A 26,167-nucleotide genomic window follows, 5' to 3' on the forward strand; every position below is an offset into this window, starting at 1 on the left:
GTTGTCAAAATCATAATCTGTCACTCGACATCGTAGGCACAGAAAACGTCAGACCTCGGAGTCTAGGAGCAGAGGAGCATATATATGGTTGTCACTATGTGGTCATCTAGAATTCAGATGATTCTATTAATGTCTGACACGCCAAGAGCTATACGCATGGCTATATATAAGACCTCATTAATTATATAATGGTTGAGAGCAACCAAGTTTCGTTCACCTTTCATGATATACAACAAATTCTGTTCTATATTATTGTCTCCTAAACATCGAGAAACCGTCTTTAACCTTGCCTCATACGTGTCATTTTGACCATTCCTCGACCTCTTACGAGCCCCTCCTCTCATATTCGATACAACTCACCGACACCGAGTCGAACTCAGACATCCACTGAATCCTCGAGATGAAGCACCCAGAACATGACGTCTCCGTATCAATATCAACCAAGGAGTTCACCTGCCCCGAGTTCAATGTCAAAGTCAGAAACAGTGCAGTACACTGCATAATCCCCGGCTACCCAACCAAACGCTGGTTCGTCACCCTCAAACTCGCCCCCATCTGCGAATCCGAGGAAAAATGCACGCATTACCTCGTGATCCTACCAAACAATGAGTCGCAAGTAGTTGCCAGGCCCAAATGGTGGCCTGCTTTTGTAACATTTTTTGATCACGGCCCACCTGTGGGCGAGGACAGCTACCTCCACTTGGATAGTACCCCGAGATTTTTTTGTCCACCTCCGGGCGCGGATACAATTCTACCCATACATTGGATGATACAGCTGAGGATCTTCAGAGCGACGATGGTGTATTATCCGCGTCCAGCAGCAGAAAGGCCGCTATCTGGGGCTAGAACCATCATGGCTTGGAGGTACGGCAAGATTACAAGGCGCACGTATAGCATCGACTACTCCAACGAGATTTTGTATAGGTTTGAGTATCGTTGCCCTGCTTCGATACGGGACTGCCCGGCGTGGAACGATATCCCTATGTGGTTCGAGGAGGGAAACGATGAGTGGGGAAGGGACAGCTCAGCTAATCAGGCCCCTCACCACGAATCCGAAAAGCAACAAGTTGTGGATATATCGTATCAAATGGACGAAGAAGTTGATCCTCCACCTGCATATTATCGAGGACCCAGACCAAAGAATCCTCCACGGAGTGATCTTCGGATCAGAGATCTATACCATAACCTTGAAAAAAACCATATTGCGTGGAGGAAAGTGAGAAGCCCTTTGGCTGGTCCCGCTGACAAGAGGTGCTCCACGGATCTGAGAGGGCGGGCGACGCGGCCCATGGTGAGTCCAAGGTTGCGCGCGCGCGGGACGCACATTTTACCCACAGGGTGGGAAATACGATATACCGATACTTACAGGATATATTTTGTGAATCATAACAATAGGTATACTACATGGCAAGATCCCCGTATACCAACACCAAAGGTACTCGAGCCAATTTTCGAGGACGATACCTTAACGACGGGATTTCCTGCTTTCAACAACCCTCAACGGAGGCTTAAGTCATTAGAAAGCAGCAGCCTGGCGAGGGTACAACGCAGACTTCGCACAGCGCTAGCATATCTGGAAGCCGATATCCAAACTTGTTGGATGGAGGATCGGGGAGTCATGGTCGGTGGTCGCCTGGATGCCTATTTCGACCATTGGTTTCCGGATCCTCACGAGTTCGTAGAACGAGTCGCCCCCAGCCCCTACGAGGAGGCCTCGACCCCCCTCTATCGTCTTATAAGAAGACATAATATAACCGTGGAAACGCTGAACTTCTTCCTGAGGGGAGAGAAGGATATCAGTCGGGTACGCCCCCACAAACGCCCCCGGTTTGGATGTATACCCAAATTCTTCCTCCGAGCATTGCCTGATATTTTGTCGCTAGGCGGACATGTTTGGCAAAGAACGTTGGCTCGATATCCCTGGACTACCTCCTTCGCCCGTGTGTGAGTACTTGACAGACCCGGAGCTATTTTATACACATAGCATGCTAGAATTTCACGAGATGAATGAAAGGGATAGATTTAGAACCCTCCCTCGTGTTCTTACGACCGAAGAGGCGGAGGAACTCGAAAAATACAGGTACCGTGTTCTGAGTTGTTGTTGCTTTGCTCGATACTGGAAAAGAGTGGATTTTAATATAAGAGTCTGAGATCCAAAAGGATGTGGCAGTTTCTTATGAGAAAGAGGGTAGCTATCTACTAGACTAATCCCCATCCAACTCTCTAGGAAAGCCGTACGATGCTCTCTTGAGAACCCTGTATCATGTCTATTGATCCTGTCTTGGAAGGACGGTGATGCGAAGAGCAAGGGAAAGGGGCACAGTTTGTAAGGTTATGAACATATTTTTTTATTGTATTGTCTGGGGGGGAGGGCCAGGAGTTGGTTTTTTGTATGGTAACTGGCGCTTGATATTTTAGGAGTATGAGCAAATCATAGGGTTCATCAGTCAGTCTATCAGCACATGAACACCTTTCGCAATGAATATCGGGACCGATCTCGTTATTGATCGTCCAATAAAGATCAATCAATCAAGATTGTTACATTGAATCAGCCGAGTGATATTTGGTGCTTGAATAACACTGGCCGGGTTTACAGGGTTACTCGAGAACCAAGCGAACCGTAGTACCATATAGGAAAAAGAATGGGAAAGTGAGTAAGACAATTAAAGACTGGTTTGATCTGAGGTATCCGACTATACAAAATAACGAAGGGGCAAAACACATCCCAAAACTAAGCAGACAACCTCATGCGCGCCAAAGAGCAAAAAATATAATTGAGTGGTGTCTGTATTCCAATCCGCCTCTAAAAAAAAAGAAAAAAGTACTAAATAATATACAAGAAACGAAGATATGTACTGTAAAGCCATTTATAATCGGGAGCGCCAGCTCCGTTCCCTTCTAACCATCCCTTTTATACAAGCACCTACTAGTATGTACGGTTACTCCCCAGCCCAACTCTACCCCATCTACAACCCCTCCGCCTTCACAACGTTCGGCTTAACCGGGAGCTTCAACCCCTTCGCACCGGCACTCAACATCTCAATCCTCTTACTCGCCACCCTCGCCGCATATCTCGGCAGCCAGACCCGACTTCCAAGCACAATCGTTCCCGTCAGCAGCGCCAAACTACCCGCCTGATGCGTCGCCGCCAAGTGCGTTGGCACCATATGTATGAGTGTCGTGATGCCCAGAAGCACCTGAAGGATCGCCAGATGGAGCACTCCCATGGTGCCGACCTTTGCGCGCTTTGTCAGCGCAGCCGCAACCTTGGGGTTGTAGCGGCTGTAGGCGAACAGCGCGACGATCAGCGAGAAGGTGGTCATGGCGAGAACACGGTGGTCGAACTGCACGGTCGTGGGGTTCTCAAGCATATTGCGCCACCAGAGGTCGGTCTGGTCGGGAGTGTGGGAGTAGAAGGGGTCGAACATCTCCTTAGTTGGCGGCATGAAACCGGTTCCCATCTTCGGGAACTCGTTGTAGATGAGTCCCGCATCTAGGCCGGCGACAAGACCTCCAGACATGGCGGTAAGGAAGACCATGGCCATGACGACGGCGACGCTGCCGCGGAATATGCGCAGGTTGGGATTTGCAAGTGCTTTGTACTCGGCGAGTGCGGCCTTGGGGTCTGGGTTCAGGAGGCGGTTTTCACGGAGGACGGAGAGACCGTTCCAGAGCATGGCAGCGTATACAGCGAACGCGGCGCCCAAGTGTGCGGTGAGACGGTACTGGCTGACGCGTGGGTGGGAGCCAGGTTTCTGGAAGAGGTCGTCTTGGATACCGCTCTTAACCATCCACCAGCCAATGAAGCCTTGGAAGCCGATGAGAGCGGAGATTCCGGCGATGCGCGCTGCCATGCGTGCGGAGACGCGGCGGCGGGCAACAAAGTAGAGACCAGGGAGGACGAAGGAGAGACCGATGAAACGGCCAAGGAGGCGGTGTGACCATTCCATGTAGTAGATGAATTTGTATTCATCAAGGGTCATGTTGGGATTTAAGATACGGTACTCGGGCGAGTTGCGATATTTCGAGAAGTTTTCTTCCCAGTCCGCCGCTGTCAGCGGGGGAAGAGTGCCGGTGACCGGCTTCCATTCTGTAATTGAAAGACTATGCGCCGAATATGAGAGATAGTTTCTTTGAAAATGTATGGGCGATGTGTGACGGAGGTGACATACCCGGACTCAGTAAGACGAGTCAAACCGCCAAGAACCACAATACCAAAAACCAAACCCGCAGATCCAATGAGCCAGTAACCAGCTGCCTTACTGCTCGTCTCCGGGAAGAAAGAGCGTCTTTTCACATGGGCGGCGTCCTTGATCGCCTGCTTGCCCGCCGCAAATCCATCTGCAAGCCCGCCCAATGGCGACTCGGCCACCTTCGTACCTGCGCCCGCCGTCTCAAGGATCGGATTCTTGGAAGTAAAGGTGAACTGCCTACGAGCAAGCAGAGTTGGGGCTTTAGGGAATTTCCTAGTGAAAAACGCGCCGTTTGAGAAGCATCTCTGCGAGAGGTGTTGCTTAGGAATACATTGTCGACCAAAGGTTGAACCGGCTAGCCGCAGCCCTGCGAACGCAGCAGACATTGTTTAGAGTGATTTGGAGACTAGATGACCACAGTTATTGAGTAACAGATGTTGTATTTTTCTGTCAGTCTCTTGAACCAGATGTCTGATGTTTTGTGAATGGGTTGAGAGGTGCGCGCGGGGGAGTTTTGGGCGGCGAAGTGGGGCGACGTTGAGACGTGAAATCGCGTGATGAGCTGTGCATGGAGTGGTACGAGAATAACGGCTACCCGACACAATCTTCCGTCTAGAATTGTGGAGATTTGGAAGCACAATTGTACAAACGGCTATCGGTTCAACATCATTGGAGGACTTGAAGCTGCTGAATCGCAACTGATCCGTCGATGGATGCCTTCTCCCTTTCTGCAGAGTCGGTGGTCGTTCCGGATGCTGCCAAGAATACATACGTCCCAGACTTGTAAATTTTCAGGATGTATTTATGTAGGTATCTGGAGGGTTTGTAGTCTACACTCTTTAAGAGTACTTCGTAGGAGTTGGAGAAGTTGAGCATCCTCACCAAGAGCCAATCAACTAAGGTATGCAAATTCTAGGCCAGTTCCGGTGCTGCCGGGAGTGGCCGTTCGTTGATAAATTCCAGAGCCGAGGTTCGCTCGTCAGCGCACTGGGCCTATACCCCATTGGGATACGACATAGAGGACCTTCTACTTCTTCATTGATCTTCAAGTCTCGTTTAACCTCAATGGCCCCCAATGACTTCTAAAAGTCGAAGGTCATGAATAACCTCACAGTTTGGTCCTGTATTGTTTTTGGGCAAAAGACATTCATCGGCGTGTGGATGAATATGTCTCCAGCTTGTACTCGCGGTGCCTACATGCCCTCCTTGTCGATGAGATTACAATTAGCAGAAGATTCCTGCACCCAGGACTCCAAGATAAACGCTGCACGTTGTTTCTGACTTGTCCCAAGATGCAAAGTCCCCGAATCAATTAGCACACGACTACGGAATTATAGGGTCGATGGTGTGCAATGTTCAGTTCGAATTCCCCTACGCGGTGCCTAAATTACCATAGATCCAGACTTTCAAAGCCCCGTTTGCAGTACCCAACACCTTCCTGAGACAGGTCGAGCAGCAAGGTGTTGGGAACAAACTTGAGAGATAGAGGCAAAATTGCAGGGCTTCTAGGATGCTTGTGAAAATCTTAGGTGATGGAAATCGTTAGCGATACAGGTCAAAGATTAGTATCGACTCGAAAAACATCAGTGAAATGACCTTGAATCCATAAAGCTCGTTGAATTGGATTTATAGAAAAATACCAAGGTTCACTTGGTGATGCCAATATCTTGTCCTTGACTTGGCTTGACTCAAGCTTTCACCAAGACGCGGCTTGATGTCGCCTAGGCGAGCTAAAGAAGCTTATTTTGGGGGCCGTTGTTGACATCAGTGTTCCCGACCGAATATTAGTAAATTAACTATAAATGACATGTATATGCTTCTCATGACTCACTCGCTTCTTCTTCTCGCCGTAGATAATGCCCCAGATGGAATGGTAGAAGCACTTTTCAGCTTACTCAAATACAACATTGTTTGACTTCAAACGACGTCGATACCAAGCTTCTCTAAGTCGCGGAAGAACGGCATAAGCTGTCAGCAACCGTCCATTTACTACTCCACAGGCTCGATAAGTCCGGCCCTTTATCTTCTTGGCTTTGGAGTAGAAATAAATCCGCGTTCAACACCTGCCAATGTTGACGACTGACCCCTCACCTCGGATCAGGACGGTTTTCCGCGGGCGTTAACTATAAGAGGGCTCCTTGTTAATCCAAGTGTATGGATAACAGCAGCGGCATCACGCGAAACAACACGGGAACGTGGTACATACATACCTATGTATAACCTAAATACGGACCAAACCTTTTGAAATGAAATCCGGTGCCAAAAGAATGCAAAGGGATTATCAAATTACGATCCCCTTTGCTCTGGTTGGACCATTTCTGGGCCACATTGCACAATTTTTTCCCGGGAAGGCCTTCAAATCGTATCCCTTTGAAATAGCTTGATTTACGCCTCCCACAAGGATGCCTATCATCATGTGCTAGGCGGCTACACCACAGATATCGCCGCTGATACGATTAAAACACAAAATCCCAGAGGAGAGGGCAGAGCACTGTTTAGGCAGGCGGTCCGGCCAATTGTATCTTTTAGCAGGTGTTCTCGAGGGGCCTGCCTCTTAAAGTATTCTGGGCGAAGACAACGATCTTTCGTTTTAATTGAAAGAAACCGCTGGACAAATCACAGAGGATTATCTGTTTTGTCTGAGCTGTTGCTGCTGCTGCTTTTGTTATTATTTTGTGATACATACCCTGAAGATCGATGGTAGGCCCTGATAGCTGTAGCGCCGTTATGACCTTCGACAGAAACGGAATGTGCTATGCTATGTGGGCTCGGAGGAAATACTATGATAGAATACTTGCCTATATCTGAGTATAAAGAGGCCGGCTAAGGATCCGTTTCAGTGGGCCATCTCTTGTATTGCAAGGTGAACTTCGAAAGCCAGCTTAATCCCACACCATAAGTGACCAAGACGAGCGGTTTCAATCATGAGTGGTCTTGCCATTGACGATGCCGTTGTTGGCGAGAAGCACAACCCAGCTTTGGCGGAGACGATTCCTGAGAAGCATGAGAGCGAAGTCCCAACTTATACTAAGGAAGCAGAGACAACGGCGGAGGAAGATGACGATTACCCAACTGCCGAGGAGCTGGACTCGTTACAGAGGATTCCTGACAAGGTCCCATGGAAGGCTTTCCCAGTTGTATTCGTGGAGCTTTGCGAACGATTCTCCTACTATGGCACGACTGTTGTCTGTAAGTCATACTAGTAGCCCGACAGACTTTTAGCAGGATTTTTGTAAAACTAATGCACCAGTTGTAATGAATTACAGTTACGAATTTCATCCAGCAGCCGCTTCCACCTGGATCTAGAACCGGTGCTGGCCATGGGGGCCAGTCCGGAGCTCTTGATCTTGGACAAAGAGCCTCAACTGGTCTCGGTACTTGTAAGTGTTATTTGTTATGATCAATCGCGAAATACATTCACGACAAAATTTACTGATTTTATTTAGTCAACCAATTTTGGGTTTACTTGATGCCGCTTGTTGGTGCCTACGTAGCAGATACCTACTGGGGTCGCTACAAGACCATTTGTGTCGCCATTGGAATCACACTTATCGGCCATATTCTCCTCATCGTTTCAGCCCTTCCCGATGTTATCGAAAACCCCAAGGGATCGGTTGGATGTTTTTCAATCGCAATCATCATCATGGGTCTCGGAACCGGTGCTTTCAAGGCTAATATCTCTCCACTTGTCGCTGAGCAATACACTCAAACCAGGATGAGAGTAACGACTCTGCCGTCTGGAGAAAGAGTGATTCTAGACCCCGCACTCACCACTAACAAAATCTACAACTGGTTCTATCTCATGATCAACGTTGGTGCGCTCGTTGGACAGATTTCGATGGTTTACGCCGAGAAATATGTTGGGTTCTGGCTTTCATACACTCTCCCAACTGTCGTGTTCATGTTCTGCCCGCTCGTCATGTTTTGGGGAAGAAATAAGTACGTTACGCATCCGCCAGCTGGAAGCGTTCTTTCTAAGGCAATGCGCATTTGGTTTTTCGGAATGAAGGGGAGGTGGTCAATCAACCCCTTTATCGTATACAAAAACATGAACGATGGAAGCTTCTGGGAGAGGGTTAAGCCAAGCAACTTTACTCCTGAGTCCAAGCCGAGCTGGATGACCTTTGATGACTTGTGGGTTGATGAGGTCAGGAGAGGGTTCAAGGCATGCACTGTATTTTTGTATTTCCCACTTTACTGTGAGTTAAACTACTTAATAGTCTAAAAGTAATTATATCTAAATACTGACATTTCACTACCAATCAGGGCTCACATACAATCAGATTAACAACAACCTAACTTCTCAGGCCGCTGTTATGAACACTCATGGTCTGCCTAACGACATCATGTCCAATCTCGACCCCTTCGCGCTTATCATCCTTATTCCACTATTCGATCTGGTGATTTATCCGGCACTCCGAAAAGCTGGGATCAGGTTCACTCCTATTAAGAGGATTACCGCTGGTTTCCTGACAGGTTCCATGGCGATGATCTGGGCTGCTGTCATTCAGGCTTATCTCTACAAGCATAGTGATTGTGGAAGCCATGCTGCAGAATGCAAAACTACGGTTAATATAAATGTGTGGGCACAGACTGGATCATATATTCTCATTGCCATTTCTGAAATCTTTGCCAGTATTACTGGCTTGGAGTATGCGTTCACCAAAGCACCAAGGAACATGAGGAGTTTGGTTATGTCATGCTTTTTGGTTATGACTGCTATTGCTGCTGCTATTGGTGAAGCATTCATTACAGTTTCAGAGGACCCGTTGCTTGTCTGGTAAGTTTCTTCTTTGTTCCATGCCTCCCATTGCCAGAACAACACCTAACATCATACAGGAACTATGGCTCAATGGCTGTTATTGCTTTCATCTCTATGCTCGTATTCTGGATTCAGTTCAGAAATCTCGATAAACAGGAGGATGAGCTCAACAAACTCCCGGAAGGTCATCACGTTGGTGGAGCAAGGGACACTGAAGAACATGCGATACCCCAGGCGGCATCCCAGGACGCATCTTAGATGAACCCATATTTATCTTTATCCATTGTACTACTTTTTTTTGTAGCGGTTGATGAATTTATTTATTCATAACGATTGTAAATATTTAATGGCCTAGAAGCAAATAATCAAACTGATTTATTCTGAGTGCCAATATGAAGATCAATAGCAGGTTCCAGTCGATACTTTGCATTCATCTGTCCATATTACAGGATAGTCAGGCGCCGCGTGAGACATGGGGTGGCGCCGAATCCAAGCCTTGAACAGGCAGTATCTGCGTTCCTGCAGTTGTTATCAAGCTCAGCTTGAGAGTTTCAGTTTAAGATACCCGGCCGGCACTAGATCCGTGCCATGATTACATGTATTGACCGGAGGTTGTTTACTAACCAATCAAGTCTTGCTAGGATTAGCGTTGAAGGATGTACTCTATTAAGGATGCATGATGCAGATATTCTGATTAGATCAAGATAAGATCAATTAATAACCTTCATGCCCTGCTATTACGTCACTGTCAATGATCAATTGTATGAGATCGAAAACTATCACTGTCTAATATGTTTTCCTCTAAAGATATATCGATCTTATGAATTTATATCGCTTATACTATATTGCATATTTTCCTCTATGCATCTACAACACCACCGCCAAAGCCCACAGGTCTCCTTCCCCCACTCTCTGGAACGACAGCCATGGCCTTATAGATCCTGCCCATTCCACTCACACCTCTATCTACCAATCTCTTGTATCCACTTTCCAAAAGCCTCTTTGTCTCATCATCCCCCTTCATAGCCCCCGTAAGAGCTTCCATTCTCTCCTTCATACCCATCATGCCCAAGAATGTACCCTGTTCTATAGGCCCATGCACCTCTACATCGGGGCTAGCATCCAGCGCCCTCTCAGCCAATGCCATAAAGTCCACATCAGCAGACAGATCAACCTCTCCGGGGTTGATAAACGGAGATACAGTCCTGTGCGCTCTGATCCCCCTAAGTGAATTCACGGGGATGGTGGACTCCGTGCCATAATCTATAACCAGTGCTGCCCCACTCTTTGAGTCTCCAATACGGGTAGAGATGGATTCCATTATTGTTAGTGATTCGGGCGAGATTTCGATCGTGGAGTTGACATGCTTCTTGAGGGCCTTGTAACGGGGGGAGAGCTCTGGGAGGATGGCCGAGTGTGGTGTCTGGGATTTGGCCGTTGTGAGAGCAAACTCGGGAACTGGTTCGAGGGATTGGGAACGTGGGGTGTGTAGGGTGACATGGGTTGTGCGCGGGGGGAGGTGGTGGACGAGGAGTTCGCGCCAGCCCCCGGTTGTCGAGGTGAATGCGTGGATGGGAAGCGCATCGAAGAATTCGTGGGCTAGTATGAAGGGAGTTGTCAAAGTAGGGGGAGTCGCGGTGGTTTTAGTTGGGACGAAGCTGAGGTCTTCATACCAGACTATAGGGATGGCGTATTTGCTCATGCAGCGCTCGCCCTTTCCGATAGATTCGAAAGACGTGGCTTCGCCGCAGAGGAGCTTCCGCTGGGTCTCACGAAGAGACGCAGATGCCTCGATAAGGTATATCTCACTCACTGCATCACGGAGGGGTTTGAATAAGTTCAATGTCTACAGTCACTTATTCAGTCAACTCATCGTTCCCACCCTCGGGGGTGAGTGAAAGTAGGTAGGGCCACATACACGAAGAACATCATCCATCAACGTGCCTCTCCCTGGACCTAGTTCCACTATCTGCACACCGTCCTTTTTCTTTCCCTGGGCCATCCACTCGGCGACAATCCAGATCCCAATCATTTCACCAAACATCTGGGATATCTCTGGGCTCGTGATGAAGTCTCCGCGTCGGCCAAACGGATCACGGCCTTCGGTACGGGTGGTTGTGTAGTAGCCGCCTTCGGGGTTCGTAAGACATTGCCGCATGTATACTGCGAGGGAGATTGGGCCATTAGCCTTGATAGCGTCAGCGAGGTGCTTCGCAAGTGGGGTTGAGTAAGTTGTTGAAGTCGAAGAATGTCGGACACGAGCGCAACGTCGCGATGGAGCCAGGGTCTGTCGCAAGGGATTTGGGAACACCCACAGCTGTGAGCGAAGGCTAGGTCGCATGGTTGTTCGAAATAATTATTGCTGTGGAGGTAGATAGGCCGTGGTGGGAGGAGTTGTGACGTATGATAGCACATGAAGCAGAGCCCCTCCATTGTTTATGGTAGCCGCATTACACTACTCTATGTAGTTACTGGATACCACCCATGCAGACCGTGACATTTTCTTTTTTCACTCACCAAGTAACCATTGGTAAGATACATCTAGCTGCTTTTAGAACCCACAACTACCCTATGTATGAAGCTTCGAACTCTCGATAAATCCTCCACGCTGCATGCATGACTGCCAACACTGCGTGGCCGCTGTGGAACGCATAATTATATAAACGCACTTCGTATATGGCTTTCGACTTCAGGACTTGCCCCCGAAACAAAACATGCCTACTCAGATTTATAGGTGCAACGGCTACTCTTCTTGGGTTTTCAATGCTGCCTGTCCCTTGCCCCTTCCCCCCTCTCATGCGGGTACAGAAAATCTACAGCAGAGATTGATTCAAATCAAATGATTGACACTATCAGCTATATCTGTGCTAGGTATGAGACGGGGAAGGGGAAAGGGGCGGCGTTTATCGACGGACTAAGAGATAGGCGTAGGTATTGGTATAGCTCCGTTCGAGGTGTTTCTTGTATGCCGATGCTTTCGGATCTTTCTCACGCAGACCACCTGATTGAAACGGCATCTGACCTCGTTATCCAGTTCTCACGGACTATTCCTTTTTTTTATGGTGTAGCGTGTTTTTATCAACTGGTGGACTAAATCAACGTGCTCACGCGCGCAGAAACCATCCAATCCATGGGTTCATCTTATCGGTCACATTATCCAATCTCTTCCACGACAAAACTGAGTGTTAAACGCCTTCCCTAGCCACCCGAACACCCCCCTCACCCGAAAAGTCAACTTCAAAAGAGAGAATCTTCGTTGCAACCGGTTCTGTACCAATCATACTCAACTATTCGGGTGAGGGGGGTGTTCGGATGGATGGCTAGGGAAGGCGTCGATATATAAGTAGTAATCACACAGTGTAAACGGGTTTACTGTGGGTCCATCTATATTGCCAGCAATACATACATCTCTATAGATGAGCTGGTAGAAAAGGCTTCGGATTCGCAGAGGTTCGTCTCATACCTCGTGAGACATGTGTTTAGCAATTGAATGAGTTCATGAGCTATCACTCGCCTCCACCCATCGCCTTCCCCCTCTTTTTTTTTTTTTTTTTTTTAATTCATATCGCTTATCCCTTAAGCTATTAGTATGATACTGGCCTATGGAGCGGTAAATGTGTCAAAAGTAATTTTACCAACAGTAGTAAATTATTTACCACCGGTGGTATAAGCACTGAATTTCAGTCATTGTATCTGCACGCTATCCTACATTAGTACATTTCCACCGGTATAAACACTGAGTTTCGGTCTTTATGCTGCGCTATACTAAATAAGTAAATGTTCAATCATTAATGCCAAAACTTATGAAAATTTCCCACCGGTGGTGAAATACCGCCACCGATGGTGAGATTCCCCACCGGTGGACAATTTTCATATATATTGGCATTATATGGCCCCTTTTGGCCAAAAGGTCTGTGCTTTTATCATAAAAATTAGCATTATAGGGTATCCATACTGGTATTATTTTCACCACCGGTGGTAAAATAATTTACTACCGTTGGTAAAATTACTTTTGACACATTTACCGCCCCATACTGGCCCCCCAAAATCGGGGCCAATTTCCTTGCAAGGGCATGGCTCATGCTAGCAGATTTCATTATCTCTCTTGTCAATCAATTGATCTTACACCTGAATTCTAGCCTCTATACCTATGTAGATTATAGGGTGTCAGTAATGTTGCCAGGTTAAGGTATGACAGTCGAGTCATCCCGTATTGACAGTTGTGTCATCCCGCATTGACAAGCGGATGAGTATATACCAGTCCAATACTCTGGATCTAGATATTTCTCTCCCCTCCAAATCACATATGTGCCTCATTTTAAGCGATTTGGGGGGATGTCAATTATATTTAAATGTAGATAGAAGTACGCTAGCAAAGAGGCTTGATATATCGATGCACATGACAGCTGTTCTGCTAGTACTAGTTGAATTTGGCATTACAAAGATATGACCGACGTTAAAATACGTGGCAGTTCCCATGTTTTCAACACTTCAAGAGTTGGCGATAGGCAATCTTGAATAGTGGAAACCATAGTTGTACTGGACGCCTGATAGCGTGCAGCCGTTAGAATTAGTGAATCAAGGTATCCTAATAGCTAGCCAGCACAATTACTAAGCTGGTACCCTAAAATTACTTCACTACAATGTATCCATGTATATGCACCAAGACTTTTAACGAGGAGGAAAAAAAAATCGGCAATAGGAGCGGAGGTGGCCATGGGTTGATATGAATTGATAGTATCAAACTGAAATAGGGTAAGTGAACCTGTCTACATGACATGTAGTCTATCTACTATATCGCCCCGGTTGCTTGATTGATCATGATTGGTTGTAATAGAACGTACAAAATCCAATATTGTGCAAGCCATGTAGTATACAATTGCAACTGACACCGGGCATATGTTTAATGAATAGGATGTATCGATGCCCGGATGGATGAGATATATATATATGTGCTGTGGTGTATAATATCATGACGGGGGGGTGTTTTTGATATTCAGAGCTAGGTGTTTAGGGCGCGTTTGGCAACGGCCTAAACGGAGTTAAAAAGTCCAAAAACTCCGTTAAAACTGAAAATCTCGTTATGAGAAAAGTTGATGTGTTTGGCATGCCACTTTTAAGTGCAGTTTTGATGATTTTAACGGAGTTTTGAAAACGTAGGTCTGACTTGCTTTTCCATGAAAATACATGCGTTAAACCCACCAAACGGTATCCATGTTTGGCAAACCAAAACTCCGTTGAAGGATTTCTCAGTTTGCCGGTTGCTAACGGGATTGTTGCTTAACGCAGTTTCTAAACTTTACTTCCTCCAAACGGGCCCTTAATTGCAGTTACTTATAGTACATGTGATGCATTGGTGATGTAATAAAGTCTAGTCCTAAGAATGCGGTGATAATTTGTCCTGGTGCTAAGAAATAACCAAGATCACCATGGCTGGTGTTATATATAGGGCTCATGATAATTCATCGGTATTAAATATGCCTAAACATGTTATGTATTGCCACTAGGTAATTATCTCATCTGCCTGTACTATACTAGTACTGAACTTGATCCGTATAAATGTATATTAGGAGAAAATGAGGCTATATTGTTTATCATAATCTACAAGACCTACGACCGTTAAGTAGTTACGGTATATAATCTCTTAAAAGAAAAACAAATGAACTCGGGGAAAGTACGGAAACTAAAGACCTTGAAGCACTAAAAGCTTTGAAGATTGCAATTGGCGCCGGATGGAATAATGCTTCTTGTAACTGATCTCGACTTGAAATCCCAAATAACACTACGAACCCTAGATTCCGAGCTCGATCCAAGATAACCAAAATTTGAAATGAGCAAGAGAGATCTCGAGAATCCATACCCGGACTTAACTACGCTGAGACATGTAATAAACTTCACCGTAAGACATCAAAGTGCTCGATCTCAGGGGCTTTCTCCCGCACAAAATCCACGCCTACTTGAGATATGGCGGACTTGTGGGACTGGGCTTAAAATGTACACTCAACTATAAAAGTTAGCATTTGATAATACAATCGAAAGAGATAAAGAGACTGAAGGGAGCCAACGGATTTAAGCTAACCTCTCTCTTCTCATGATTCTCTTGTTATTTGCTGGGCAGTGAGGCTGCGTACCCACTATAGTTGCTTGGATACATGGGAGGATGGGGACGCTGAGAAATAAATTGAATAGTGACGTTCGTATGCGTGTTGGGCGCTCCGCTAATCCTCATGTCATTTGAGGTCCCTGTGATTCTGAATGAATCTTCGGCATGCGCATCAGATTCTACATCCTTGTGATTTTTCTAATGAATACAGAGTGATTAGTCTTAGCCCGGTAATTTCCAGATGAAATTTGCTGATAATCCACTCACGGCGACCTTTCCTTTCCTCCAAACCTTCCAGCCTTTGAACAAAGCAAGAACGCCAGCAACAGCCGAAACTACCGCAGCTGCCAACCCGGCAGTATTCATCCCGCTCGGGCTTCCGCTTGAAAAATTCGGAGATTCGGATGTCATAGTGATGGTGTTTCTGTAGGCAAAGCGGTAGCTGCTAAGTTTTATTGTGATTATCTGAAGAATTGTTTAAGGATGTGCAGAGCTGGCCGCTGGGTATCGGGTATTTAAAGATAAAACCGTTGCTAGAATTGACAAAAGACTGACTAGCTTTCACGAGAAACGAAATATGGCAAGTCTACTATCATCATTACTCGTGGCAGTTGTCGACAAGTGCTGAAAACCAGTGTTCTAACCTTGATATATGATGCGGTGATGCTTTCATGCAGGAGTTGAAGGAATCTGTGGAACATGTAGTTATTTTTTCTAGAATATGTCACCCACGGTTTTGACAGGAGCACCATTGCATCCATCCATAACTAACCCGTTCAGTACTGCAGTACGTACCAAGAGTACAGCCCGGCCTCGGTGGTAAGAACAATATTTGTAACTACATGCAGCACAATATATCTATGCTCCTTCCTATCCGACCATAAAAACCGGTGCTTTCGGCTTCAGAGAGGGCTGGCTCATTTTAGGCTCAAGTTTCATATGTGTGCTTGGTCCCCGGAATTCTTCTCGACATGCGCCATGTCATTGGGAGCGTTCCTAGAAACTCATTATAATACGAGCCACTATTCAGGCTCTGTTGGGCGTTTGGCGTCCGCCCATAGACTCTCTCTCCAATGTCTGCCACATTTATACGGAGCTAGTCTATTTAATCCAATGCAGCTTCGAGGAATTCTAGAACACTCAGGATTATTTTACATACATGTACATGTGCATGGCTACCATAACGCGATCTTCGAACATAATTAGCTAAAATTATTTTAAAAAATACTCACTCAGGGTGGGGAGAAAGCTGGGGAGAAAAGAGGGGGGGGGGGGGGTATTGCTACCGTAAACCATATATTGGACTAATAGGTACGTTTGAACCAGCTGATTTTAAGCTACGATCAATTAAAAGTCTAGTGGGTGTATAGAAATATTATGCAGGTGATGTTTAGTAATATGTGTTCTTAGTTGACGGTTTACCGTACGTTGTACTGAGTGTAGATCTATATATGATCTTGATATACGATGTAAATATCCTAATCTTGGTTGTGTTCGATGGATTCATGGATTTACGAGACTCGAATCCGATTGTACAATTGTATAAATTGTAGTAGCTGTATACCTGTTACATATTTTGTTTTCTGCGTTTATAATTAGCTAATTATATTTAGGTCAGACTCGGGTGTTGGTACCAATACATAGAGCATCGATCTTCGGTACTCACGATCCAAATTGTTTATATGCAGTCTGTTTCTTAAGATCGAAGCTTGAAGGTTTTAGGCAGGATGAATAAAATTCCTTGAACTCAGTCGTAGGCTTAAGAGATTTCGACTCTACGTACTAATTAGAAGTCAAAGAGTGACGACGTTGATTGTGTAACGATCGATTAATTTCACAATGTGCAATCACGTGCATTCGTTCATCGGTGTACATATATCTGCCGCCCGAGCCCTGGATGTCGAAGATTCGATTTGGCAGGCAGGCAGTCTGTAGAGTATGTAGGTACGTACTTCACATCCGATTAGGGAGTACTGAGGACCGTTAGCATGCCTAAGAAGCCCTAGAGCGACTCAAGCCGCAATTATATAAGCTGCAAGAAAACTTAATTTCGCTCATTATCAACCGCGACGTACGCCATGGCTAATTGACTAGTAATCGATTCATTCCACATTTTCACATAGTCACTAGATATGGCCGATTAATACACCGTTTCCTACGGAGAGTGAGCTCTTACAGTAAAAATGTGTGTGACCAATTAAGTGGTAGCTGGCTGCTATCTTTAAGATCATCTGAGCTCATTGCACCGAATCGCCGGCACCGGCTTCATTTATTAGTTATGCGCACACGCGAAGGCATCAAATGCGAAATGAACAGCAATACTGAGCCCTTGGGGGATCCAAACACGCGGGCGAGGACTGGGATATGATTCAACAGATATTGTCAGCAGGTATCTAATCAAGTTTGGATTGATTTCGATACGTACATAACATACTATCGAATGATATCCGTTTCGAATTCGAGCTTACGTTTTGGGGGTAGTTAGGGGCATGACAGTTGGGAAAGTTCTCTTATCCAAATTTTGCGGCACTATGTATATATATCAATATTTACACATAGTGGTTTTCGTCAAAAAACTAAAGCCTACGTGTCTTGCGCAATTGCGGGCGTATTCAACATCCTGTATACCGTAGCACCGGTATCACAGCTCGTCCGTACTCCAAATCATGAATCCAACCTCAAAACATCATGCACTTTATATGTACTTATAATCGATCGCAATCATTGTTCTTTAACCTTCAGTACATACATGTAGGTACCATCAATACATAATTATAGTGCATCTGTATACTAAAATACATGCAAACCACTAGTTGTGCGTACGTGTTAACGTTAGCTACATGTAAGTTGACCTAAAGTTGAATGCATGTATCAAATTACAAACTTCTAAAACCCACTTTGGGTAGCCGGAACAATATGAGTACGTGGCGGAATGTTGCCGTGTAGGTACATGTATATATATATCTAATAGACTATATCATTCAGACTTGAATCTGAATTAATGAAGGACTTCTCCCGTAGGTAAAACAGGTAGAGAATGACCATATACATATGTATTATATCGATCTTGAGGCGCTAAGTTAGTAGGGTACTAGTAGAGTACTCTACATAAGCAATGTACTAATATTGCTTAAGTACTCATATCTGTACTTTTTGAATTACGTATATACCTGCTGCAGGGTTAAAATTTATTTTATCGAATGACCGGTGCAAGGGGAGTTCTACTCGGTGGCATTGAGATTGTTATTCTGCCTGGTCCTATTTGAATGCCCAGGGGAAGTCTGTCACAACCTTAAGCTAGTCTAGCTTAAAATTTGTCTATTATCAAACGTAACCGGACGGTACAAAGGATCTACTGATCGGATCGAAATTCGAAACCGGGTTCTAACAAATCTTCTCGCGTCTCTAGAGTAAACTTCCGATGGAAAACGTTGACTGGCACGTGCCCGTAGTGATAAAGTTAGAGAAAGTGCACTTTCTAAAGTGGCGCCTAGCTAGGCCTGCGCAACCTAGACCTACTGCAACACCAAGATTTATACTATTGCAGACCTTTCTAGCCTTAGATACATGTACATATTAATTGAAAAAGAAAGAAAACCCTCTTTTTAAATCTTGCGCCGAAAACGAAGCCTCTGAAATTTCATTAAGATCTGTCTGAGGAGAACTTAGGGCCCGTTTGGCAGTTTTCGTGGTTATGAAACTCCGTTATGCAACGACTCCGTTAGATGGGTGCAAACAGAGATTTTTGAAAACGGAGTTTTGGTTTCCCAAACAGCAGTGTAGTTTGGTTGTCAAGATGGATATTTATTTGGTGGGTTTTTGAGCGTTGCAACGAAAACGGAGCTGAAAAGTAGGTAGTACCTACTTTTCAAAAACTCCCTAACGGAGGTTCAAAATTGGCATGCCAAACACAAACTTTTCTTGCAAAACGCAGTTATGAAAAAAATGAAACGGAGTTTTCCCGTTGCCATACAAATTTGCCCACAAAACTCCGTTTGGGCCTGCTCCCAAACGAGCCCTTAAGCTTGGGTACATGTGAGTATTAATCAATGTTTGGTTGATCCAGACTTGTTCATGATATTACACACTAGGCAAAAGCGCATCGACCCCTTTTACCTTAGCTGGTTCGCCCATATTGACCTGGAAATGGCTGCAATGTCAGATAGAAGAAGGCTGCAAATTTAAATGCAGTTGTATCTTCAACCAATGTAGGCAGTTAACCACGTACCAGCTGTCACACAATTACAATTACCCCCCGAAAGATTGGTATTGGATTCTAATCGATTAAAATTTATTCATCACCGGCACCGTGCCCGTGTCATACATGAATGACCACGATCTATGAATGACGCGGACAAATAAAGGGTTTGGTTGTAGTTATCTGTTTAACCAAGAGCTGCGGCCGTAGATATGGTTATCTTGTTAGAACACAAATACACGACTCATGAATTGGTGGCATAACCATGCATATGAGCAAGATTAAGTCGGCGGTCGATCTGACTGTTGTCCCGATCTATCTTCATAGTCAGGTCATAACGGTTTACGGGTCAAAGATAAGGACACTGCTCTACGCATCCTCCTAGTACTCTACCAGCTAGTGGTCAAGATAGATGATAGGATTCTGAAATATATATGGTACCTTGCGTGAATTACACTCAACTGAAGAAAACAAGCCCACGTGGCCACACATGCGTGCAATTGGATTATTGACCATATATCCGTAGATAGTAGCTGAGGTGTAATAAGCAGAGCTGTCAAGGATCGACTGGGCAGCATTACATGTAGGCAGTCGTGTTTTCCTAGTGTTTTTGGACTGGACTGCTATCGCATCCCATGCAAAACGCGCCGAGTCCATGATTTTGTATGGTGTTCAATAACGGTCCAGTTTACAAACAAGATGTAGTTATGCGTGGGTATGCTTCACTGATTAGTTGATCTAACGTTACACACACATGTATGTTTGTAGGTGTAACCATGATTGATTTGAGCCTTCGCTGGTGATGATGAAATGTATACCGCAGTAATTTGTCTCAGCGGACGATTACACAGACGTCGAAGTTGCCTTTTACAGCGCATATGAGGGAAGATGAGGGGGGCGTTTTCAAGACAAATGACCAGATCAAAGAATTTCAACGTCAATGTGAGCGTCTGCTGAGACGAATTACTGCGGTAGATCAAAAAAGACAATTGGATTTTCGAATGTTTGAATGTGAGGCTTGTATATATGATTCGTGGCGTGATGAAGTCTATACATGTATGTTATGCAGTCATATACTCCGGCCTCAGCCGCAAGGTATTCATGATGACTTTATAAAAGATTTAAAACCAGACACATGGTATAGACACCAAGTATACGCAAGCTTAGTTATGTCCTATAACTGGTAACGGCTCGTACAGTTCCTCCAAATACTTGACCTCCTCCTCATCTAACAACTTCGAACCCGCCTCTAATCCTTCTAAAACCCTCTCCACACTCCCCATCCCTATAATCGGCGCTGTGACCTTTCCATTGATCCACGCCAACGCTACCGTAGCCATGCTCCACCCTCTCTTCTTTGCAATTTCTTCAACCCGCCCTATGATCTTTGCATCCGTCTCTGTTGCCCCTATCATGTACAGTCCATTTAAAGCCGATTTCGATCTATTCTCTTCCATCCCACCCCGTAAACTCTTACCCCCGGTTCCAGCGGGTCGTGCAAGATGGCCGCGAGCGAGGGGTGACCAGGGGATGAGACCAACCCCGGTGGCTTTGCAGTAGGGTATCATTTCTCGCTCTTCTTCACGGTAGAGGAGACTGTAGTGGTTTTGCATGGAGATGAATTTAGTCCACTTGTTGATGACGGCAATATGTTGGTATTCGCTGAATTGCCACGTCCACATGGAGGATGCACCAATATAGCGGACTCTGATGGGCTGTTAGTAGATCGAATCAGAGGGAGAGTAGGAGGAACTTACTTGCCGCTTTTCACGAGGTCGTGGAGAGCTTCCATGGTTTCTTCAAAGGGCGTGTTGCTATCACAACGGTGGATCTAGAGGAGATCGATGTAATCTGTTTCAAGACGCTTTAATGACGCATCTACGGCAGAGAAGATAGCTTTTCGAGAGAGCCCTAGATGTTTATAATTAGTTTTGGACGTTATTGATCTTTGGATTAACGAATATGACATACCTTGCTGATTTACATATTCCTTCGTGTACGCAATGTTTGGAATCTTGAGCATATCCGTCATGCTAGTACCAGGGTCTATAAAACAATTACCATTATATCAGTTCTACTCTAATTTGCATTGACAGTACAAAGGTGCTGTTGGGGCTGAGGCTTTGTCTTCAGAGGACAGTCATTTTGATGATAATGATCTCCATTAAGACATGAACCCGTACTATAGTATAGGACAGTCCTATGGCAAGGATTCAATATATTAGAAAATCTTCCAATTACCTCCTACTGTTCCATTGCACTTAGTCATAATGACCAATCTCTCTCGTGGGATTTTATAGTTCCTAATAGCCTTCGCAATGATCCTCTCCGAGTCACCATAACCGTAAACATTCGCCGTGTCCCAGCTGTTGATGCCATTATCGTATGCGGCTTTCAGAATTGGAAGAGCTTCATCCTCGCCCAGGATCCATGGTCCCAACCAGTTGGAGTTGCCAAAAGACATAGCACCGAGGACAGGGTTCGAGATCTTCAGCCCAGAATTGCCAAGGCGTGTGTAAGTAACAGTTGGTTTTGCGTCGGAGGCCATCTTCACGAATAGCAATATAAGGTTTTTTTTAGGTGACAATTTATGTGAAATGCTTTGAGATGAACTCTTCAGTTAATTGGGGAGCTCGAAAGCTTTGAGATTATATACGCAATCCCTCGGAGAAGAATGGTCCCGTCCGAGTGCCGTCGATCCGTTGGGTCAGTAGATACGGAGAAAAGTTATCCGTAAAGTCCATCTTAGTTCCGAAAAGATTCCTGTCCTCGGTGTTCCGTTGCAATCGGTGTTCCGTTGCAATCGATGTCGTTGTACTTGGAAGCTAGATACATTCTAATCCATGATGTCCGTATGCAGTGTAGTTGTTGCACATCATGTATGATGTACTCAACAGGGGTATCCTAATCGCTCAAAGAGGCTAGTATCAAAAAGATTGAACTAAGAGCGATAATCAACTAAATAATTAAGCATTGGCTCAATTGATCAATTAAATCAATCAAATATCCAATCAATTGCATGCAATTGGATATGGTTGACGAGTGAGATATTGTGAATAACTTGCTTATACTTCGGAAAATGCCGACCTACGTGTGGGGGTAAAAATTGTGGCTTAATGGATTCTTAATGCTTCAACGGCCGGCTGATTAGTACAATAAATCAACTTCTGCAGTCGACGTCTCAAGAGGACATCCCAGATTTGGCCTCGTGTCCATCCCCACCTACCCTACGTCTCATACCGTCCCAGGTCAACCTCCTAGTTGATGTGAACCGCATATATATGCGCATGTCTATATGCAATGGGACTTGTACGACAGGCGAAAGCTGAAGTTACCACGGTCGATCGAGAAAGGATCACACGATTGGATACCCCACTGCTCTAAAGCAGTACATTGAGGTAAGTCCTACAGCTCGAGATCTTCCCTTGCATGTCCAATACATCATTGTTCCCCACACACAACACAAGCCTACTCGATTACATATAGGTGCAGTCATATTATCCATTACGGCCGTTGGGATCTTTATTGGCGTCTTCAGCTTACCAGGATTCACCCGGCTCCAGATACCCTTGCCATGCGAAAGAGACCACAGTCCAGACTCACTCAAAATATCATACTGGTCACAGCACTCTATCCGAATAGAGGTTATAGGATGATATTAACGACTGACCTATATAGAAAATCCACCTATACCCCCTGTGCATACGAAGAGTGGTTATTACTCGCAACCGACAACAAAGAGAGCTTCCCCGGTATTGTGGAGTTACCTTGATTGGCGAACGGTTAGTTTACGTCTAAAAAGTTTCCGAATGGTTACATATAAGCATCTACCTATTTTTTTGTGCTCTAACCCTCCTGGGTATCATCTAGAGTACATAAAATAATAGGTTGCACACGAGAACTCGCATTATAGACCATTCAGAGATCGTTCCGAACGGATGACACTCCACAAGAGGGAAAAAGGATGGAGTATTCTGTTCGGCGAAGTAGGAATCTTCCGGATAAGGCTTGACTCGGTAGGTCTTCGATGATCAAGCACCACCCTCCAATGATCCAGGGTTCCCTCGGACAATTTAGTTGGGCTAAACCAACAAAACACTACAAGCTTGCATCTGATTAGGCTAGAATAAATTTTTCCAGGTCACTAATATCATAGGCTACATGATATAAGCCCTACTTTTACCAAATATATACTTTTTTATTATAAACACTCGGGTCCGAACTAAAAGAAATAACTCTGAAAGCTGTACTATCTGGTTAAACAAATATAAAACTACCGAGAACCGCCGACCCCCATTCCTCTCGTTATAATCTACCTCCTGAATTTATAATCAACACCATATATTACCATCACCCCTCCTCTTAGTCCTCCTCCTCCTCTTCAACGAGTACCACTCTTGGTCCTACAAACATCCCTCTCCCTTCCACCCACCACGCAACCGTTGATACAATAACAACACCCAAAAATACTACCGGTGACCAATTTACATCCTCCCACGTCTTTGGTACATTTGGCGGCAGCATAAACAGCGCCGTCACTCCGGCCGCAAACGCCAAACCGACCCCATTCACCGCCCAACCTACCCATCCGGTCATCTTGAAGCCCTCTTTGGTCCCAACCAACCTCGTCCTACCGGTAAACACATTGATTGCTACAGGAAAACCGTAGGAAAGACTAAGAGCAATCACACTAGCGGACAGAAATGCATTCAGGGTGTCTGTGGAGATTAGATACAACCCACCCATGAGCAGTACTGGAACCGCGGTGAGGAGAAGCGCATTAACCGGAACGTGGAGCTTAGGATGTATTATCGAGAAGGTCGAAGAACAGGGAAGACCTCGATCTCGTGAGAATGCATAGAGCATACGGGACGAGGTAGTCATGATCGTGGTTGTACCAAAAAGAAGGCAGACCAACGGGAAGCTACATAACCTATTAGAAGCAGAAGGTATAGGAGAGTAGTAACACATACATCAAGAGACATATAGAAACGGTTTTACTCCCAGTTGAGTGGTAGAATATCGCTAAGATAGGCCTGTGGGATGTGGTTAGCTCATTATGGTCATGGAATCTCACTCGGAGAATCTTACCCGCACGGCGCACTAATAACCTCCTCGATAGACCCCATACAGAACAATAGTACCAGAAGGAATCCAAATCCCGTTACCATACCGATAAGGACAGCATAGATCATGATTTTAGGGCCCTCACGCGAGGCGTGTGGGATCTCTTCAATCATATGCGCGACAGCATCATATCCTGTTAGCGCCAACGAGCCTTGAAGGAGCCCTAGGGACCAGGCTATGCCATTAGGCCAGCCGGTGTGATTGACAAATTTGGTGAAGACAAAGCTGGGGCTTTGATATCCGGTCCCTGCGGAGGCAAATAACAGCGTAGCAGAGATTATGGTGACCCCCGAGACGGACCAGATGACTACAAGACTGGTAAGTAAACAGAGTTTCGAGCTAAGGGAGGGGAGGTAAGTAGGTACATGCAAATCTGCTGAATATCGGCAGCACACGGTTCCCAAAGACATTTATCGCGAAAGCTGTGACCGTGAAGGCAACATACACGGACAGCATCTGCCCTGGGGTAGCTACATATTCCTATCGATCCATATATCAGCATCCGCATATGTATCCCCTACCATTAACTACCAAGTACTAAAGATTATTACTACTAACTGCCACCCTACTAATATCAATATCAACACTAACCGGGTCCAACAAACTCGCTATGCCTACAACCATCTGGCTCGCTAAGCTCCCACCTGTCGCGACCAAAAACACCCAGCCAGAACAATTAATCCAGCCACACATCCAGCTCAGCAGCGGCATCCATTCTGGAGGTGATACGACTGCAACCCAATGATATTGCCCCTGTCACGAAAAAATTTAAAAATCAAAGTTAAACTTCTCCCTGTAAGCTTTCCCATGTGTAAGGGAATGGACTTACACCAGCACTGCATCGCACCACATCACATGTCAGCCAACTTCAACTACACCACACCACGCACAACCTAACCCAACAAAAAACTAACTCACGTAGGATACTCAGCTAAAAACTCGGCTAGCGATGCTGCTAGGCACAGATTACAAACCCCGGACACAACAAGACCCCACACGACAGCCGAAGGCCCACCGGACGGGAGCGCGATTGAGAGCGAGGCCGAGAGCGCAGTCCACGAGTTAAGGATCGCGAATGCGAGACCGAGCATTGACAGCTTTGTGTGATTCCGCTCCAGCGCCGGTTTGTGGAGTAGGGGCGCGTCTTCGGCGGTCGCGGGCGACCGCGAGAAGAAGGAAGATAGCATGGTAGGTGGTGTATTGTGTGTTGTAGTCAACTAGAGTATGTGGTATGGTGGTGTATGAGAGCGCGTAGTTGGCTATCTGCACGTACTTATCGTTGGGCTATCTAGCTAGCTGCCGTTGACATCTACGTAGTAGCCGGTGCATCTAAAGAAAGAACTTGTGAAATGGTGTTGATTATTTAGATTTCCCCAAGCGGTTACCTCTAACAAGTGTCTTTACATTTAACCAATTCGATTTTGGCAAGTATTATTTGCACCGTTGATATCCATCCTATTTTGAAACAGGCGACACGGTCATTGGTCAGGCCTTGACACACATCACTGCATGGTTGGCCTCCTACCACTTCCAGAATCGCATTCCAGCGATGAGGCTATCACGATGTTGATTCCTCAGGGAAGGCAAGCAATACAGCTGCCGTAGTTTAATTAGAGTTTGGCCTATCACGGATTTTCCCGAACAATGTGATATGGCGGAATAACAATTTTCCGCGGCACGATAATGATATGTAGCATGTAACTACAGTACTTACCCCACAGTAGATGATATCACAGCTAGCTGTCCCCCCCAGCCCAGGACACAGCTTAACTTCACTTCATATC

At 45.5% G+C, this 26,167-nt stretch overlaps 8 protein-coding genes across 8 annotated transcripts; 2 read left to right on the forward strand and 6 right to left on the reverse strand.

Annotated features, from left to right (window-relative positions):
• Positions 1 to 400: 400 nt before the first annotated feature.
• H6S33_000067 (uncharacterized protein) lies at positions 401 to 2,330 on the forward strand (the record flags this gene model as incomplete). Its single annotated transcript, XM_044832072.1, has 7 exons — positions 401 to 864; positions 925 to 1,291; positions 1,396 to 1,435; positions 1,514 to 1,621; positions 1,683 to 1,804; positions 1,884 to 2,080; positions 2,228 to 2,330. The coding sequence occupies 7 exons, from the start codon at positions 401 to 403 to the stop codon at positions 2,328 to 2,330; spliced, it is 1,401 nt and encodes a 466-aa protein (XP_044699626.1).
• A 636-nt stretch (positions 2,331 to 2,966) lies between these two features.
• Positions 2,967 to 4,579, reverse strand: H6S33_000068 (uncharacterized protein; the record flags this gene model as incomplete). Its single annotated transcript, XM_044832083.1, has 2 exons — positions 2,967 to 4,104; positions 4,173 to 4,579. 2 exons carry the CDS (start codon positions 4,577 to 4,579, stop codon positions 2,967 to 2,969), a joined length of 1,545 nt encoding a protein of 514 aa, XP_044699627.1.
• A 2,538-nt stretch (positions 4,580 to 7,117) lies between these two features.
• Positions 7,118 to 9,213, forward strand: H6S33_000069 (uncharacterized protein; the record flags this gene model as incomplete). The annotated part of the gene is made up of 5 exons (XM_044832094.1): positions 7,118 to 7,382; positions 7,460 to 7,573; positions 7,640 to 8,392; positions 8,460 to 8,973; positions 9,033 to 9,213. 5 exons carry the CDS (start codon positions 7,118 to 7,120, stop codon positions 9,211 to 9,213), a joined length of 1,827 nt encoding a protein of 608 aa, XP_044699628.1.
• A 601-nt stretch (positions 9,214 to 9,814) lies between these two features.
• On the reverse strand, positions 9,815 to 11,296 carry H6S33_000070 (uncharacterized protein; the record flags this gene model as incomplete). The annotated part of the gene is made up of 2 exons (XM_044832106.1): positions 9,815 to 10,801; positions 10,874 to 11,296. 2 exons carry the CDS (start codon positions 11,294 to 11,296, stop codon positions 9,815 to 9,817), a joined length of 1,410 nt encoding a protein of 469 aa, XP_044699629.1.
• A 3,659-nt stretch (positions 11,297 to 14,955) lies between these two features.
• H6S33_000071 (uncharacterized protein) lies at positions 14,956 to 15,469 on the reverse strand (the record flags this gene model as incomplete). The annotated part of the gene is made up of 4 exons (XM_044832117.1): positions 14,956 to 14,959; positions 15,035 to 15,040; positions 15,087 to 15,256; positions 15,326 to 15,469. 4 exons carry the CDS (start codon positions 15,467 to 15,469, stop codon positions 14,956 to 14,958), a joined length of 324 nt encoding a protein of 107 aa, XP_044699630.1.
• A 4,950-nt stretch (positions 15,470 to 20,419) lies between these two features.
• H6S33_000072 (uncharacterized protein) lies at positions 20,420 to 21,048 on the reverse strand (the record flags this gene model as incomplete). The annotated part of the gene is made up of 2 exons (XM_044832128.1): positions 20,420 to 20,963; positions 21,014 to 21,048. The coding sequence occupies 2 exons, from the start codon at positions 21,046 to 21,048 to the stop codon at positions 20,420 to 20,422; spliced, it is 579 nt and encodes a 192-aa protein (XP_044699631.1).
• A 39-nt stretch (positions 21,049 to 21,087) lies between these two features.
• On the reverse strand, positions 21,088 to 21,804 carry H6S33_000073 (uncharacterized protein; the record flags this gene model as incomplete). Its single annotated transcript, XM_044832139.1, has 3 exons — positions 21,088 to 21,167; positions 21,228 to 21,302; positions 21,498 to 21,804. 3 exons carry the CDS (start codon positions 21,802 to 21,804, stop codon positions 21,088 to 21,090), a joined length of 462 nt encoding a protein of 153 aa, XP_044699632.1.
• Positions 21,805 to 23,618: 1,814 nt separating this feature from the next.
• Positions 23,619 to 25,570, reverse strand: H6S33_000074 (uncharacterized protein; the record flags this gene model as incomplete). Its single annotated transcript, XM_044832150.1, has 7 exons — positions 23,619 to 24,180; positions 24,230 to 24,292; positions 24,348 to 24,690; positions 24,749 to 24,863; positions 24,942 to 25,136; positions 25,213 to 25,219; positions 25,302 to 25,570. 7 exons carry the CDS (start codon positions 25,568 to 25,570, stop codon positions 23,619 to 23,621), a joined length of 1,554 nt encoding a protein of 517 aa, XP_044699633.1.
• Positions 25,571 to 26,167: the final 597 nt, after the last annotated feature.

Source organism: Morchella sextelata (genome assembly GCF_020137385.1).
Source record: "Morchella sextelata strain SCLS chromosome Unknown scls_1, whole genome shotgun sequence".
NCBI classification, from domain to species: domain Eukaryota; kingdom Fungi; phylum Ascomycota; class Pezizomycetes; order Pezizales; family Morchellaceae; genus Morchella; species Morchella sextelata.